At 51.0% G+C, this 15,848-nt stretch overlaps 2 protein-coding genes across 7 annotated transcripts; both read right to left on the bottom strand.

Annotated features, from left to right (window-relative positions):
* On the bottom strand, positions 377–8,627 carry PIGO (phosphatidylinositol glycan anchor biosynthesis class O). Of its 6 annotated transcripts, none has more exons than XM_003353561.4 (11): positions 8,262–8,622; positions 6,964–7,504; positions 5,952–6,095; positions 5,656–5,779; positions 5,180–5,339; positions 4,789–4,968; positions 3,008–4,532; positions 2,248–2,451; positions 1,799–2,013; positions 874–944; positions 377–725 (listed from the first exon to the last, which is right to left on the bottom strand). In XM_003353561.4, exons 2-11 carry the CDS (start codon positions 7,472–7,474, stop codon positions 464–466), a joined length of 3,396 nt encoding a protein of 1,131 aa, XP_003353609.1. In that variant the 5' UTR covers positions 7,475–7,504; positions 8,262–8,622; the 3' UTR covers positions 377–463. The 6 variants fall into 6 exon arrangements, 5 of the variants coding, with proteins under 5 accessions (XP_003353609.1, XP_005654574.1, XP_020921106.1 ...); XM_005654517.3 differs by lacking the exon at positions 8,262–8,622 and adding an exon at positions 7,642–7,777; XR_001302668.2 differs by having other exon boundaries at positions 379–725; positions 1,799–2,017; positions 6,964–8,273.
* Positions 11,768–15,233, bottom strand: STOML2 (stomatin like 2). The gene is made up of 10 exons (XM_013986316.2): positions 14,836–15,233; positions 14,459–14,596; positions 13,925–14,024; positions 13,754–13,812; positions 13,561–13,662; positions 13,280–13,414; positions 12,976–13,120; positions 12,779–12,858; positions 12,422–12,550; positions 11,768–12,049 (listed from the first exon to the last, which is right to left on the bottom strand). The coding sequence occupies exons 1-10, from the start codon at positions 14,878–14,880 to the stop codon at positions 11,912–11,914; spliced, it is 1,071 nt and encodes a 356-aa protein (XP_013841770.2). The 5' UTR covers positions 14,881–15,233; the 3' UTR covers positions 11,768–11,911.

The raw sequence follows: 15,848 nt of genomic DNA on the forward strand, positions 1-15,848 counted from the left end.
ATAAATAAAAGTAAAAGGACACAGTTGAGAAGGAGACACATTACTACTGGGGCCTGAGACAATGGAAGTCAATGTGTTCCGTGATGCCTGGGCTTGTCTTTTCAGGCATCTCTGTTACTGGCCAAAATGAAAGAATTCAATAAAATATATTGCCTGGCAAAGGAAAATGGTAGGTCGAATAATAGTAGTAATTCAGGAAGAGGTGGGAGAAGTGAACTCCGACAACAGTAACCACTTTCCAAAGGTTCTCTGGTACAGCCAGGTCTGCATAAGATGACTGATCCCATCTGTGCCTGGGAGAGGGGAGACTGACTCTCCCCCTCCCCCCATAGTATCCCCTACAGGACAGGGGGGGCTCCCCTACACCTCAGACACACATATTTACATTGTTATTTTATTCTGCTTAGGAGACAGCCCCCCAGTCCCTCAGATATCCAGAGCAGGAGTCAGGGATTAGGCCCCACTATGATTTTGAGTTACAAAATGATGAAGTCCCAGATACCAGTAGCTCCTGGCTACATGACGGTAAGAGGTATGACTGAGCCTCTCTTGCAGATGATCCAGCACCCGTATAGACCAGGCTAGATTGTTCTCCAGCTCTCTGGTGGGACAGAACTAACTGCCTGAACCAAGAGCTCACAGCACCATCCACTCGCATCACCAAAGCTATGCCCAGGCAAAGTCCCACGCTGCTCACAATGAAGCCCATGGCCTCAAAAATGAACCTGCAAAGAAAGGTGGAGAATCCCAAATGCCCCAGTAACTCCAGATCCTCTTCCCTGTGAGACAAAACCTTGTCCACTCTGGATGTTCATTGTTTGCTCCAAGCTTCACCCTCTCCCACACCGATACTTGGGAAACAACCTCACTCACTTGGGGGCAAACACCTTCCAGACCATGAGATGCCTGCGGAGGATGGAGGCTGCCAAGGCACTGGCCAGAATCTAAAGGAAGAGAGGAGGAATCAAGTTATTCAGGAAGGGGAGGAGGAGGCAGATCAAATAGAGAGTTGCCATAGACCCATATGAAGAATGTGAGGGGAGGGAGTTCCCGTCGTGGCGCAGTGGTCAACGAATCCGACTAGGAACCATGAGGTTGCGGGTTCAATCCCTGACCTTGCTCAGTGGGTTAAGGATCCGGCGTTGCCGTGAGCTGTGGTGTAGGTTGCAGACGCGGCTCGGACCCCGCATTGCTGTGGCTCTGGCGTAGGCCAGTAGCTACAGCTCCAATTCGACCCCTAGCGTGGGAACCTCCATATGCCGCGGGAGCGGCCCAAAGAAATAAGCAAAAAGACAGAAAAAAAAAAAAAAAAAAAAAAAAAGAATGTGAGGGGAGGAAAGTAGTGCATGTGAGTGAAAAAAATCCTGGGCTTGGAGTTAGGAGACCTAATTCTTTTCCTGGCTCCATCATGACGTGCTCCGTGATCTTGGGCAAGCACTATTCATCTGTGCTGCTGACACTCAGGCTTGGCCTCCAGGATGGAGGAAATGTCAGAGTCACACCTTCTGCCTCTGAAGGAAAGGCGGATCCATGATCACAGCTTGGGAAAGAATCCTCAGCTTTTCCATTAATGGAGAAATCCCCAAATGCAAGCATCAGGGTCCAGATCTAGCTTGCAGAGAGGAAATAATCCAAGACTAGGATGAAGGAGACCCAGATTCTGCCATTTGAGACCACTGGCCTTTGGCAACCACTTCATTTATCTATACCTCAGTCAAGGCTCCTTCCTAGAGTTTTGGCAAAGTATGAAAGAAAAAATGTGACATCACTAACTCTAGGATCTCTCTCCTGCACCCACCTGAATACCAAGGACAAAGAGGTACTTGAGGCCCAGCTGCAGCAGCGCTGCATTGAAGTGGTGAGGCGCATCCCGGAGCCGCATCTCCATCAATGGCTCCTCCTCCTCCTCAGGCCTGACTGTGGCCTCAGCTTCATTCCCTGGGGGCTGCCGCCTCTTCCGGGGCCCTTGACTCTCACACAAAAAGGGCCAGAGCAGGAGCAATGGGCAACCTACTGCCTCGGGGGAAGGCAGGGCTAGAATCAATGGAGGACCCAGGGACCAGGCCACCCTGGCCCCCAACTACCTTAAGTGGTTCAACCTCCAATTAGCAATAGGCCAAGGTGTGCCAAAGATCTAACAAAATCACATTCCCCCCCCACACACACACCCCGCTCAAATCCAGGGGTTTCCTTTCCTTCCACAAAGCCAGAGTAAACAATGGAAGCCAGGGAGGAAGGTGGAAGTACCTGCAAAGAGGAGATGGGAGGCAAAGGTGTTGGATCCCACCAGCAAAGCAGACAGCCAGGTAAAGCCAGGACCCTCTGAGACTCCCACGAAGGCTGCATGCCAATGGATGGCTGGAAAGACAGGCTGGTGGCCCGTGGAATAGAAGGTCTGTGTGGCCATGAAGGCCCAAGCAGAGACTGCCTGCCATGGCACAGTAAAAGGACCTGGGAGAAGAGATATGCCTCTTTACAGTCTTGTCCACCGCCCCCTGCCCCAAGATTGTACACACCTATTACTTCAGTGCTAATTCTCTTACATACATGCACGCCATCACCCCGAACTTCTAATAGTCAACATTCTGTTATTCTAATTCCTTCCATGGCACAAAGCCCCGATGCTCTAATCTGCAGTCAACCTTTCTCTCTCACATACACACAGCTCGCTATGACATCAAATACTCGCAATTCACCACTCTCAACACTGGAAAATCAGGAAATGCCTCATAAGGATGCAGCATTTCCACATGAATTGAGTCTTGGAGTACTGCTTGTCTCCCTCTTCCATGAATCCTGCTGGCCTCGGAAGCCAATGGTAGGGATCAATTAGCTTGGCTACAGCAGATAAGAGAGAGGACATCAGAAAGGCCCTCTCAACTGTTGGGGCCTGAGACCCCGTGTCAATGTGAAGAACCTGAGGAGCAACACCTCCCCGAAAATTTAGAGGGGCCGAACTCACATCACTACTGTCCTTGGATGAATCAGGGCTGAGATATGTATTTACCAGGGGTGGTGATGGGTATCCCAGCAGCAAGCAGATGCAGGAGAAGGAAGCTCTGCAGAAACAGAAGCAGGAACACAAGGCTAATGCGCTCTGCATGCAATAGCAGAAGTGGGAAGGCCAAGAAGGTGAGGGCCGTGACCACAGCCGCTGAGTAGACACTCCCCAACTGATAGGCAGCCACTGTCAGGGGGCCCTGAGATTTGGTTCTCTCTAGTCGGCCCCGGAACTCCTCCTGCATATGTCGGTAGATTTGAGGAACCACGTAATCCAGGTCAGCCTGAGATGTGGGGGGGCCTGAGAAGGGAGTGAGGATAGTCCTGGTCCTTGGAGCGCCCGTCGAAGCTTTCACCAGCACCGTCACAGGCCTCCAGAGCAGCAGCATGAGCCCTGAAGCCGCCAACCCTGCCACAGCCCTAGGCAACATAACTGATGCCCCAGCAACCAGGGCCCGGAGACGTGGGGGTGCTTCATCTGCCCCCGATGCCAGTGCCCAGTAGGCAGCAGTGCCGAGTACCATTAGGGGCAGCCCCCAGCGCACAAAGAGCACAGGGGGCTCAGGGCTCTTGAGATTACCATAGCGGCGAAGCCACAGGCGCACAGCGGCTAACAGGGCCACCAGCGCCCCCACACAAGCTCCATACCACAAATTCTTGGCTCGACCACCCACCATGGACGCCAGGGGACTCAGCCAGGGTGAGGAGCTACAAGCAGGTGTCTCTTCAGGGCAGCGGTGAAAAAGCCCAGCTAGCCTTATACATAAAAGCAACCCACCTCCAAGCCCCAGGGTATGCAAGCCATTGTGCCGTGGGGGGCCTGTTGGGGTCAAAAAGCCAAAACGGGGTACTGTGACTAGCTTAGGTGGTAGGAGCTTGCCCTCCCAGTGAAGTTGGGCAACCAGGAGCAAGATGAGTGAGACCAAAAGGAAGGGGGCGGCCCTGGCCTCAGCTATAACAAAGCTGTCAGAGAAGAAACCAGCAAAGCGAATGAGCAGGAGTAACAGGACAGGCTCAGGCATGGGAAGGAGGGCTGCCAGGGGCCTCTTGGATCCCCAGCCAATCCAGACTTTCCACAGACAAGGCAGGAGTGAGCCCACTGCAGCCATGGCCCCTAGAACCACTAAATCCAGCTTCAATCCAGTAGCTGCCAGGAATCCAGCACACACTATGGCCCCAATCAGACCCCAGGCCATGGGGATTGAGAGAGGATGGAAAGAGAAACCCGGGGATGCTGCCCACTGGGATACCAGTAGGCAGAGAAAGCAGGTAGCAGCCAAGAGAGCAGCACCCCCTGCCATGCGGACCAGAGAAAAACGAGCCCAAGACTCAATGCACATGGCCCGAACTCCCCGCAGGAACTGCTGCAGCTCAGTAATCACAGTCTGCAGTGCTGCCTCAGCCCCCTGAGGGCTCTGCAGAAGCTGCTGGTAGTCAGCAGAAGCCTTGGAGAAGAGGTTCTGCAGCCGATGAAGCTCCTTAATTTGGAGATCCTGAGCAACAGCTGAGTAGGTGTGAAGAAAACGGGACACCTGGCAGAAAAGATCAGAGACCAACGGTTAAAGCTTAGAGACATAAATTGGGACAGAGGCAAGGATAGGTATCACCAAAGGGGGGTATCTGGAAATCAGGGACCCAAACTCTGCCCGGGACCCAAACTTCATCCAGAGGGAGGACATGGCTATGGAATATGGGATTAAGACTGAACAAAGGACAAGAGAGTGGGTCATTATGCTTCTCCCATGCCCAACCTAACTCTGTTGCCTAGGAGCCTAGCCCATTACCTACCTGCTGGGCATTGAGATGGAGAGCTGAGGCTTGGGCCAGAGCAGAGAAGTGAGGCTGAGAGTCTTCGACCTCTGAGAACACCTCAGCTATTACCTCCCCGATGTTCCCAAATGGGATGGGCAGGCCCAGCAGCAGGGCCAGTGTAGGCACAAGGCTGATTTGAGGGATCACCTCTGGCTCCTAAAGACCAAAGACAGGGGTCAACGGGTTCACCAAAGAGCTGAGGTCAGTGTCTGGGATGGAAGGTGTAGGGGCCTAGGTAGGAAATAAGAATGGGGGATGCCCAGGGTCATGAACCTGGGGGCTTAAATTGGAGGGATCCACAAGGATACTCTGATCATGATGTGGGCTGAACAGCAGGAAACCACACAAAGCACATCTCAGGCCTCACCTCGGGTGGGGCACTGGGAAAGAGGGCTGTGGGACTATACAAAAAAAGTGCAGCCGAGTTCTCCAGCTCACTGTCTCCTCCATGGTTCCCATTCGTGGTCATCCCATGGTCCCCAGTCACCACCAGCAGTGTGTCATTCTCCAGATGCTCCACAAGTCCCCTGGGGCCAAGAAATGTGTCAGGAGTAGAGATGGATAAAGATTTTTCTGAGGGCCCCATTCAGTCCCAGCCAGAACTTCCATTAGAAGGACCTATATCTCTGGCAAAATGACACCTCTTTGGTCATGACCCAAACCACACACGGGGTTACTCAAAATGAACGGGGCCCCTAGCTTCAGAAAAAGGCCGAGAGAAGACATAATTCAGCTAGGAAAGAGGCTCTAAATAAGATTTTTTTTTTCTCTTGCTTGGGACCACATACCATGACATTCTCATTCACAAACCCATCCCCACCCCCAGCCAACATCCACACTCACTGGATCACTTGGTCCATTTGGCTAAGTTTCTTGGCCATTTCAGGATGGTGAGGTCCATGCTTGTGGCCACAGTGATCCACACCCAGGAAGTGAATAATCAGCACATCCCATTCACCACTGTCCACTGTAGAAGAGAGAACGTGAGCACAGGGGACTAAGGCTCACTCCTCAACTCCACCTAGGTTCTGATGCTCCTACGTTCAGGAACAAGTCCAGGCCATTGCACACAGAATTTGTGGACTGAAGCAGCCCTCCCCAGCTCCTAGTTTTAGGCCTGTCTCTGGCCCCATGCTCACTGGTTGGGTAGAGACGTTCCAGGATACCACTGTCCACTGTGTGCAGGTCTCGGACATCAAATGATGGGAAGAAGAAAGCTTGGGAGAAAGCTCCAGGAAAAAGATCATTCCAAGTTTCATCTCCCATGAAGACCACACGCCTTCCTACAAAGACACAAGAGTGAGTCATAGCCGGAGCAGGAGTCAGAGGACGGGGAACAGGAGGGACCTTCTACAGATCTATCAGAATCCAAACCATGCACTGAGTCACAGCAGGTCCATCCAACAACTCTTTATCCTTCAAGGCCTAAAATTTTCTGCCAGGAAGCTTGCCCTGATAACCATGTACCACCCAGACCACTTATTCCTTATTCCTACAAAAAGCTGTGCTAGTTCTCAATCCCTGGCTATCTGTTTTTCTGTTTTTCCTGGTACACCTTCCTTTTTCCCAGTCAGTGAGTGGACAGAGCCTGGACCCTCTGATCTCTCCTCACTTGTGAGAACACTAAACCCACATCTTTTTTTTTTTTTTTTTTTTTTTGCCATTTCTTGGGCCGCTCCTGTAGCATATGGAGGTTCCCAGGCTAGGGGTTTAATTGGAGCTGTAGCCACCGGCTACACCAGAGCCACAGCAACACAGGATCCGAGCCGCATCTGTAACCTACACCACAGCTCATGGCAATGCCGGATCCTTAACCCACTGAGCAAGGCCAGGGATCGAACCTGCAACCTCATGGTTTCTAGTCAGATTCGTTAACCACTGAGCCACGAAGGGAACTCTTAGACCCACATCTTCTCTTGGGTCTTTCCCCTGCCCCTTTACTGAGAGCTCTCCCAAAGTAAAACCAATACCCCAAGCAGATTAGAAACTCCAGAAGGACAAAGCCCGGACCTGCACTCCCAGCATGCAGGGTTGTAACTCTCCTTCTCTGTACTCCTAGTTAAACATGCAGCTGGGCACCCAGAGTTCTGGCTACTTCTAAGGAAGAAATTCGCCAAGGTACTCCTGGCCTCCAAAGAGGCCCAGACTAACCTGTGCTGGTAAGCTGCTTAATGAGATTGTCTTCTGCTATGGCATAGCTGGCAAAATTACTGCCGGCATCAACAAAGGTTGGCAGTGAGCCGGTGGTGAGGGCCTTGATACGCTGCATGGTGGTGGTTGGGGGGTCAACTTTTGATTGGTAGAGCCTGGCATGGTGAGGCTGACTTTCCAGGATCCTCTGCAAGGAACTCAGTTTGCCCAGGAAGGGCAACGAGACAGGAGGTTCCCCAGAAACGTGTGAGAACTGGGGCTTTGCAAAGTCAAATCGCAGAGCATCTATCACCACCAACACAAGCCGGGGGAATCGGGAAGCCATCCAGCAGGCCCCAGGCTCCCCTTGGCTCCCCCATGGTAGGAACACGGGGCCTGGGGGCTCTTGGCAGCTGCTGTGGTTGTTGAGTTCCAATCGGGTGAGCAGGAAGCCACTGGTGAAGAGAGCAATGCCGGCATAGAAGAGGAAGCTGACCCAGGCCAGGAAGAGCAGTACTGAGATCTTCTGCATCCTGGTGGTGGCGGGGGAGGGAATTCATAACTGTAAAGCAAAGAACCAGTGGATTTTCTAGTCTCTCAATACAAAGCCCAGCTAGGATCACTTCCTCTTGGAAGTCTTCCTCAAGATAAACACTCCCATAGCCAACCCAGTGCAATGTTCCTCTCCACCAGTTATACCAGAGTTTCTGAAGGTGAGGTGCGCAGACTATGGGCATCGACCTGGAGCGGCTGTTTTAAAATGCTGATTTCCAGGCGCCACCCCAGATCCCCTGAATCAGGATCTTCGGCAATGCAGCACAGGCATTTGCACATGTGCTCCAGGAGATCCTAATGATGGAAAACACAGTCCACGAGAGAAACTTATTCCAAGTGGTAGACTGCTTTCTGACAGCCCGTTTCTCCGCCTCTCTCCTCGCCAATTTCAACACCCCTGGGGTGGTCAAAGCTCGCAGTCGCAGGGGGAATCCCGGCCAGGCTCACGGCGCCGCCTGGCGGGGCTCGAGGGAACGAAAGGAAGGAGTCCTACTCCGCTTCCGGACTGCCAGGATCGCCAAGAGACCAGAAGCGCGAGCTCTCCGGCGCAGCAGAGCAGAGGCGCGAGGTTCTGAGGCGTTTGGGCCTCGCCGGGACCAATCGTCCAGATGGCTCTACCTCCTCCGATGGCCACCCGGCCTCCGCCTAGGCACCCAGACCCGGGTACTAGACCTGCCAGACTGCGACCTCTGTGAGCGGGGTGGGAGGGTTCTTTACTAAGGGGAAAAGGCAGCTTAAGGGGGTTTGGGGAGACCCTGGCTCACCTTAAACGGCGCCCGGAAGTGCAGCGGCGGCGCCGGCGGCCTGGCACCACAGAGGTGCGTGCGCTGGATAGAGCAGCCCGCGAGGGATGCCCATCGCCACCTGCTGGCGCCTCCGAGGAAGTTCGGCAAGGAACGCAGGGCTGGCCAGAGAAGGAATCGGTGGGAGATTATGGTAATTTAGCATTGGGGGCAAGGCACTAAGCTAAAAAGTTCTGGGAACCACTGTCCATTCTTGGTTAAGACTAAGATCTGTGCTTCTGGAACCAAACTTAGCTTAAGTCCTAGCTCTGCCACTCATTGTCATTACTGGGCATTACCTCATCTATAAAATAAGGACAGTATTTATTACCCCCTTTTTGCCAAGCTGACTCCAACTGATGCGTTTTTATTCATTCTCTGCTAGTCTTTCACTAATTTTTTTTTGCCTTTTTTTTTTTTTTTTTTTTTTTTTTTTGCCTTTTCTAGTGCCGCTCCCGAGGCATATGGAGGTTCCCAGGCTAGGGGTCTAATTGGAGCTGTAGCTGCTGGCCTACACCAGAGCCACAACAACGCGGGATCCGAGCCGCGTCTGCAACCTACACCACAGCTCACGGCAACGCCAGATCCTTAACCCACTGAACAAGGCCAGGGCTCGGACCCGCAACCTCATGGTTCCAAGTTGGATTCCTTAACCACTGCACCACTACGGGAACTCCAAGTCTTTCACTAATTCTTACAACGCAATAATAAAAAGACAGTCCAATTTTAAAATCAGCAAAGATATGAAGGACATTTCTCCACAAAAGATAGATGCATGACCAATAAACACATAAGAAGATGCTCAACATCATCAGCCATCAGGGGAATGCTGGAGATACCACCTCAGACCCACGAGGATGGCTGTAATAAAAAAGGTGAATAACAAGTATTGGCGTAGGTGTGAAGAAATGTGAACCCTCATACACTGCTGTTAGAATTGTAAAATGCAACTTTGGAAAACAGTCCAGCAAGTTCTTCAGAAGGTTAATCATAGAGTTACCATATGACCCAGCAATTCCACTCATAGGTATTATACCCAAGAGAAATGAAAAACATGTGTTCACACAAAAAATTGCACACTCGAGGGTTCATGGTAGCATTATCATAATAGCCAAAAGGTAGAAACAACACAAATGCCCTTCATTGATGAATGGATGAACAAAATATGCTATATCTATACAATAGAATAGTGTTTGGCAAAAAAAAAAAAAAAGATGAGTATTGCTACATGCTACTACATGAATAAAACTTAAAAAACACGCTAAGGGAGTTCCCATCGTGGCGCAGTGGTTAATGAATCCGACTGGGAACCATGAGGTTGCGGGTTCGGTCCCTGCCCTTGCTCAGTGGGTTGAGGATCCGGCGTTGCTGTGAGCCATGGTGTAGGTTGCAGACACAGCTCGGATCCCGCGTCGCTGTGGCTCTGGCATAGGCCAGTGGCTACAGCTCCGATTCGACCTCTAGCCTGGGAACCTCCATATGCCGCGGGAGCGGCCCAAAGAAATAGAAAAAAAAAACAAAAACAAAAAAACACGCTAAGTAAAAAAGGCAATAAATAACAAAATAGCACATATTATTCCATTTACAGTAAATCTACAAAGTAAAGTAGTGGTTGTCTAAGGCTGGGGGGAGAGGACTGACTACTAATGGGTGCAGGGTTTTTGTGGTAGGGTGGGGATGGGGAAGCAGTGATGAAAATGTTCTAAATTGTGACAGTTGCACAATTCTGTGAATATACTACAAATTATTGAATTTACACTTTAAGCAGGTGCATTGCATTGTATGTGAATTGTATCTGAAAAACTTCAATTAAAAACAAAACAACTTCTCCAACATTTTCTCAAATCAGAGTGAAGCCTAAGTTCTTGTAGTTGCCCTACATGGCCAGCTCCTACACACAAATTCCCCACTTCCCTCTCTGATTTAGCTAGTTACAACTTCTTTGCTTCCTTAACTTTGCTGTCCACTGCAGCTGCTTTGCACTTCCAATTACAAGGCAGTGTACTCTGCCTCAGGACCTTTGCATTTGCAATCTCCTCTGTCAGCTTTATTCTCAGATACCCAGATGGCCTTCCCCTAATTTCCATATCTAAGCTTAAATGTACATCAATGAGGTTTCCTGCAACCCTCTACTTAATGTTACAGCCCCTTCTACTCAAATTCCCCATCTCCCTTCCTTTAATTTCCTTTATAGTACAACTCATCAGCATCTGAAATACTGTACGTCTTTCTTTTTTCTTTTTTCTTTTTTTTGGCCATGTCCATGGCATGTGGAAGTTTCTGGGCCAGGGACTGAACCTGTACCACAGCAGCAACCCAAGACACAGCGGTGACAATACTGATTCCTTATCCCACTGAGCCATCAGGGAACTGCTGATATGATGATTTGTCCCTTCCAAATAGAATGTAAGCTCACTGGGAGTAGGGAATTTTATTACTATATCCTCAGTGCCTGGCATATAGTTGAGATTCAATAAATAGTTATTAAGTGAATAAATTCTAATTCAGAAATATGTTGAAATATCCTCAAAGCCCCTTACCTCAGCTCAGGCCTCATCACCCTCTCCAGGATCAGAGGCAGCCTTCTTATGGTCCTTCCAGCCTCTCATCTCTCGTTCAAATCCTCTGGTTACATTGCTGCAGGACAGCTCTAGCTAAAACACTGTTATTACCTTAATCTTTTTTTTTAATTTATTTTTTATTGTGCCTTAATCTTCTTAACATTCTTCATGGAAAGGGGAAAAAAAACTTTCATGCCCCTCCTCCCTGGACAAAGTCCAAACTTTTCAGAGTGGGGGACTCTATTTCCCTGTGATTTGGGCCTTGACATGTTGTCACCTCTCCCCAACACCCCACCCTTCAGCCACAGTGAGAAGCTCCAAAGGTCCCAACTTCTCTGCCATAGGCCTTAATCAGAGGTGCAGCTGCCAGCTTTCACCACAGCCACACCATGTCCAAGCCTCATCTTCGACGTACACCACAGCTCACGCCATCGCTGGATCCTTAACCCACTGAGCGAGGCCAGGGATCAAACCTGTGTCCTCATGGATACTAGTCAGGTTCTTAAACCTCTCAACCACAACAGGAACTCCCAATCATTAGGTGTTTTTGAATGAATGAGTGTCCCAAGTCCCTGAGCACCCTTTGAGCATTCAGCAGTACTACTCTATCAGGGCAGTCCTCTTTCCCATTTAAAACAAACAAACAAACAAAAACAATCCAACACCTGCTCAAATTCACAGCTCCACACTTAGGAAGGGGGAGGACTACACTCCCCAGCAGGCAGTTCAGTAGACATGTGGCTTAATCTTTCCACTGTATCCCACGGTTTCTCCTGAAGACAGACAGGACGATTTCACTTTACATGAGGTTCATTCTTGTTCACGAAGGAATCCGTTCCCAAGACCTGACAGGACTGGAGTGGCAGTGAACATCCAAGGAAAACATTGGTGACTTTCCCAACTTCACTCCCCAATCAACGAGAACAGTTTTTGTTTTGCCATTGGCCAGTTTATTACATGATTAAAGTTCAAATAAAAAAATAATAACCAAAATCTTGGCAGGGAGGCTATAGCCAGAGTCTGGGAATGCTGCTTCCCTATCCCCCGCCTCCCTGACTAAGCCCAACTCCATTAACTCAGCTTGACTCGATCGAGTTCCTCATCAAGACTTGCATCTGTGCCCTGGACATCTCTGCTGCTCCTGCTGGAGACTGAGTCCTGAGGCCCTGGCACTGGGGCTTTGGTGAGGGCCCCATACACACCCATGGCCTGAGGAGAGGGACAGAGAGAGAACCATGAGGACACATAACAGAAGGCATAACACCACCCACCAATGGCTAAAAGGTGGAGCCAGGGGCAGTAAGCTTCCCCACCCCCACAAACCCAGCCAGCCTCAAGCCTAAGTCTTATAGGCTTTGGAATTAGTTCTAGGAATGTTATAAACTACCATAGCAGGGTCACCCTCAAAATACTAATACAGGCATCTGAAGAAAAAAAAAAATACGATGTCTTGAGAGGTCTTATCAGGGGATGAAGAGAGGTCTAGGTCTCAGGGCACTCTAAAGGTCCCTGTGGTAAAAATGATGATGGTGGTGGTAGGGTCTCACTGTGCTCTTAGCCAGGTCCTTGGGGCACTCTAACCTGAGCCACCATACTGGTGACATCGCCAGGGTTGGAGGGCAGCAGGATAGTGTTGGAGTCTTTGGCCAGTTTAGAGAACGCGCTGACATACTGCTCGGCCACAGTCAGTGAGGCTGCTGCATCTCCATTCTGTGGCCACAGGGAGGATAAAAATCAGAAATCACAGATTTAGGGTGGGGGGGGGAGGAAGTGGAGAGAAGTCAGTTTCCTAGAAAGAGGATATGCAGATCACCGTACAAGAGATCATGTAATCTGGCTCAATGGAACCAAAAAGACAGGAATTTCTCCAAAGAATATAAGAGAGAACTTCTTTTACTGTCACTTCCTGTCTCTTACTCCCCCCAGGGGGCCTCTTACATGTTGTGTCAGAGCTGCAGCCAGAATGCGAATAGCTTCAGCTTTAGCCTTGGCCTTGGCCAGAACTGCACTGGCCTCTCCTGGAAGAAAAGAGACAGCTTGACCTATGAGGTTAGGGTACCCCAAAGCTCCTGTACTAGCACCAACCCTCAAAGACTCATGCCCTGTTCATCCCTCATACTATACCCTCTGCTGACCTGCTGCCTGATTTATTTGTTCAGCCTTTTCTGCCTCGGAGGCCAGGATCTGTGCCTGCTTCTTCCCCTCTGCCACGTTGATGGCCGACTCTCGAGTACCCTCAGACTCCAGCACCGTGGCCCGTTTCCGCCGCTCTGCCTCCACCTAGAAGTGCCCAGCAACCCCCATCGGCAAGACACCAGAGTAAATATCAACTCTTACACAGACCTGCAACTGTTCCCTTCACAATAGGGAAGGGAGTCCAGGTCCCCATGCAACTGGAGCATCCTGAAGTCCTCTTCCCCATCTCTCCCTGGCCCCCACCTGCATCTGCATGGACTCTTTCACCCGGGGTGGCACATGGATATCCTTGATCTCATAACGGAGGCAGCGGATGCCCCAGCAGTCAGCAGCCTGGTTGATGGCATCTACGATGCTAGCATTCAGGGACTCCCGCTCCTGAAGGAAGAGAGGTGTAAGCTTCATGGCCTCAAGCCACCGAACAGGGTTTTAAGCTGAGAAGGTCCTGGGACTGATGCCCCGGAAAGGACTGAAAATACCAGATATGTGTTTTCAAACGCTAACTCTGGCTCAGATCCCCTTACCCGGAAGACTTTGTCCAGAGAGAGTTTGCCGAGCTCTGATCTCATGGTTGTCTGAGCTAGTTGGGTGACAGCATACTCAGGGTCCTCCACACCATAGCTGGCCTGAAATGGGCGTGGATGGTGTAAGTAGCTTGAGGGCATGATTTTAGTGAGGAGAGTAACTCAGGAGCTGAATAAAGCAGGGGACAGCTACCTTGTAAGGGTCCATGATGCGCAGGTAAAGGACTCCATCAATTTGCAGAGTTACATTGTCTACAGGTGCAGGAGAGAAAAGGAGGGTCAGGTCCCCAGGTCCCAAAAAGCTCCTTCTTCTGTCACATCACAATGGCCTCAGAGCACCCGTGTCACCCTGTATACCCCTCACCAAGAGTCACAGCTGACTGCTCAGGCACGTTGATGACAATTTCCTTGAGACTCTGGACATAGCGGATCCGGTCTAACACAGGGATGAGGATGTTCAAGCCCTGTGAAAAGGAGTCACAGGTCCTCAGAAGGATGGGGGATGTAGGATTGGGATCCAAGCTAGGCCTGGAGTGGGTAAAGAATCAACATAGATTCTGTCCAGAAAAGCAGAAGGCTTGGGGTGTCACTGGTAGGGAATGTCACCAGTCCTCTGAATGGAAGGGAGAGCCAAGGCAATAGTAGCCTTCTCAGTGGAAGATGGAGCCAAGAAGGTGAATAGAAGATATTTCCAACATGGGTCTGTGGGTTGCTTAGGCAATAGAAGAGAGGGTAAGATGGGTATGACAGTCAGCAGTTTGGGCCCTGGCAGGAATGGCCTGGGGTGTCAGAAGCCAAAGCTGAGGGCAGGCCTTAAGGGAATCTCACCCCATTCCCCCCATGTCGTGAGGGGATTGGGATTCAGGCTGGCCCAGAGTGGGCAGAAATAGGTTCTCACAGGCTCCAGGATCCGGTGGAATCGGCCCATTCGCTCCACCACCCAGGCCTCCTGCTGGGGCACAAATAGTACCACGGTGTTTCGGGGCAATCCAGAGGAGGAGCGGCGCGGAGCACGGCCAGAAGCCTGTACGGAGCCCTAAAGGGAAGACACGGATTAGTAGAGACCCAGCCGGTCGGGCACCCCACCCCTTTCGGCGCCTGTCCCGGAGGCATGTCCCTAAACCGCGACCCTTCAGGGGTTTCGAAGAGGGACTCACATGAGTACCACAACCTCTGTCCCTGGTTTTCTCCCTAAACGTAGAATATGGCTCCTTTCCAGCTGAAGACCTAGGTGATTTCTGACCTGACCCTTAGAAAAGGATGCCTCGCACTCACCCTCAGCAAAAGGGCTCCAGTCCCCCGCGCCGCGCGCGCCAGCATTTCCCACGGCCACAGCGACCTCCGGAACCAAAGAGACGAGGAGCAGAGCGGTCGTTCTGAATGTCCGGACCTGAACCTTTCCTCCGGTATTTCCACTCCGCCGGATGTACTTCCGGCCTTCCCTTCCCCGCCCCTTTCCACACTCAGCCAATCAGCGTTCCCTGGCGGAAGCGTGCGTCAGGTTGTTCCTAGGAAGACGCAGACCTTCTAAAGACGGTGGGAGTCTAAAGATTCTTCGGCTTGTCGCTGATCAAGCTCAAGGTCCCGGAAACGTGTCCAAACGGAGGCTATTTTCCGCGTGCATGTGGCCCAGAAAAACCTCCCACAGAGTTGTTTACCCCCACCGGAGACTCAGTTTACTCTTCTGAGCTTATAATACGCCCAGCCGTCACCATAGCGACCAGGGGATTTGGTGCTGACTCGTTGCCATGGTTGCCATAGCGACATTCTCTGGTAGTCCTGCTGTGCTGTACCCAGCTCTCCCACTGGGGACTGACCCCATTCCCGTTGTCATGGTGACTGGGCCTAACATTGCCGGCTGATTGGACTGAGATTTTCCCCTCCTCTCTTTTTCCAAGTTACCATAGCTTTCTACCTCTACCTGGTTGCTCAGGGTCAGGCCAAGCCCTCCTGCATACAGAGTCCAGCACAGAGACCCAGCGTTCAGCCTTCTCACCCTGCACACACCTGTGATGCTCTGGCACATCCTTTAGGAAGCTTATATGGTCACCTTCATTTTGCATATCAGGGCACTGAAGTTCAGGGGAGCCAAAGTCATCAACAATAGAGAATGAGAATCCAGGTCCACATTCAGAGTTCAGCTTTTACGGCTAAACCTTCCCCACCACCCCACTCCATTATGTGAAAAAGAACAAGACTAGACCCTAAGAAACATGGGGGCCTCCCCTAAGACCTCATGGCTTCAGGCCTCTTCTCCAAGGAAAGGGCAGGGTCCCAGCTCCAGTTAG

Source organism: Sus scrofa, chromosome 1 (genome assembly GCF_000003025.6).
Source record: "Sus scrofa isolate TJ Tabasco breed Duroc chromosome 1, Sscrofa11.1, whole genome shotgun sequence".
In the NCBI taxonomy this organism is placed as follows: domain Eukaryota; kingdom Metazoa; phylum Chordata; class Mammalia; order Artiodactyla; family Suidae; genus Sus; species Sus scrofa.

Excerpts from the sequence above, each read along its gene's own strand:
- PIGO (XM_003353561.4), bottom strand. The coding sequence starts at position 7,474 with ATGCAGAAGATCTCAGTACTGCTCTTCCTGGCCTGGGTCAGCTTCCTC. Across the intron at positions 2,452-3,007 it reads GATACCCATCACCACCCCTG|GTCCTTTTACTGTGCCATGG; the intron begins GTAAATACATAT and ends CTCTTCTCCCAG. Across the intron at positions 2,014-2,247 it reads CTCCCATCTCCTCTTTGCAG|TAGGTTGCCCATTGCTCCTG; the intron begins GTACTTCCACCT and ends CCCCCGAGGCAG.
- STOML2 (XM_013986316.2), bottom strand. The coding sequence starts at position 14,880 with ATGCTGGCGCGCGCGGCGCGGGGGACTGGAGCCCTTTTGCTGAGG. Across the intron at positions 13,813-13,924 it reads GCAGTCAGCTGTGACTCTTG|ACAATGTAACTCTGCAAATT; the intron begins GTGAGGGGTATA and ends CTGCACCTGTAG. Across the intron at positions 13,121-13,279 it reads AAGAGTCCATGCAGATGCAG|GTGGAGGCAGAGCGGCGGAA; the intron begins GTGGGGGCCAGG and ends GGGCACTTCTAG.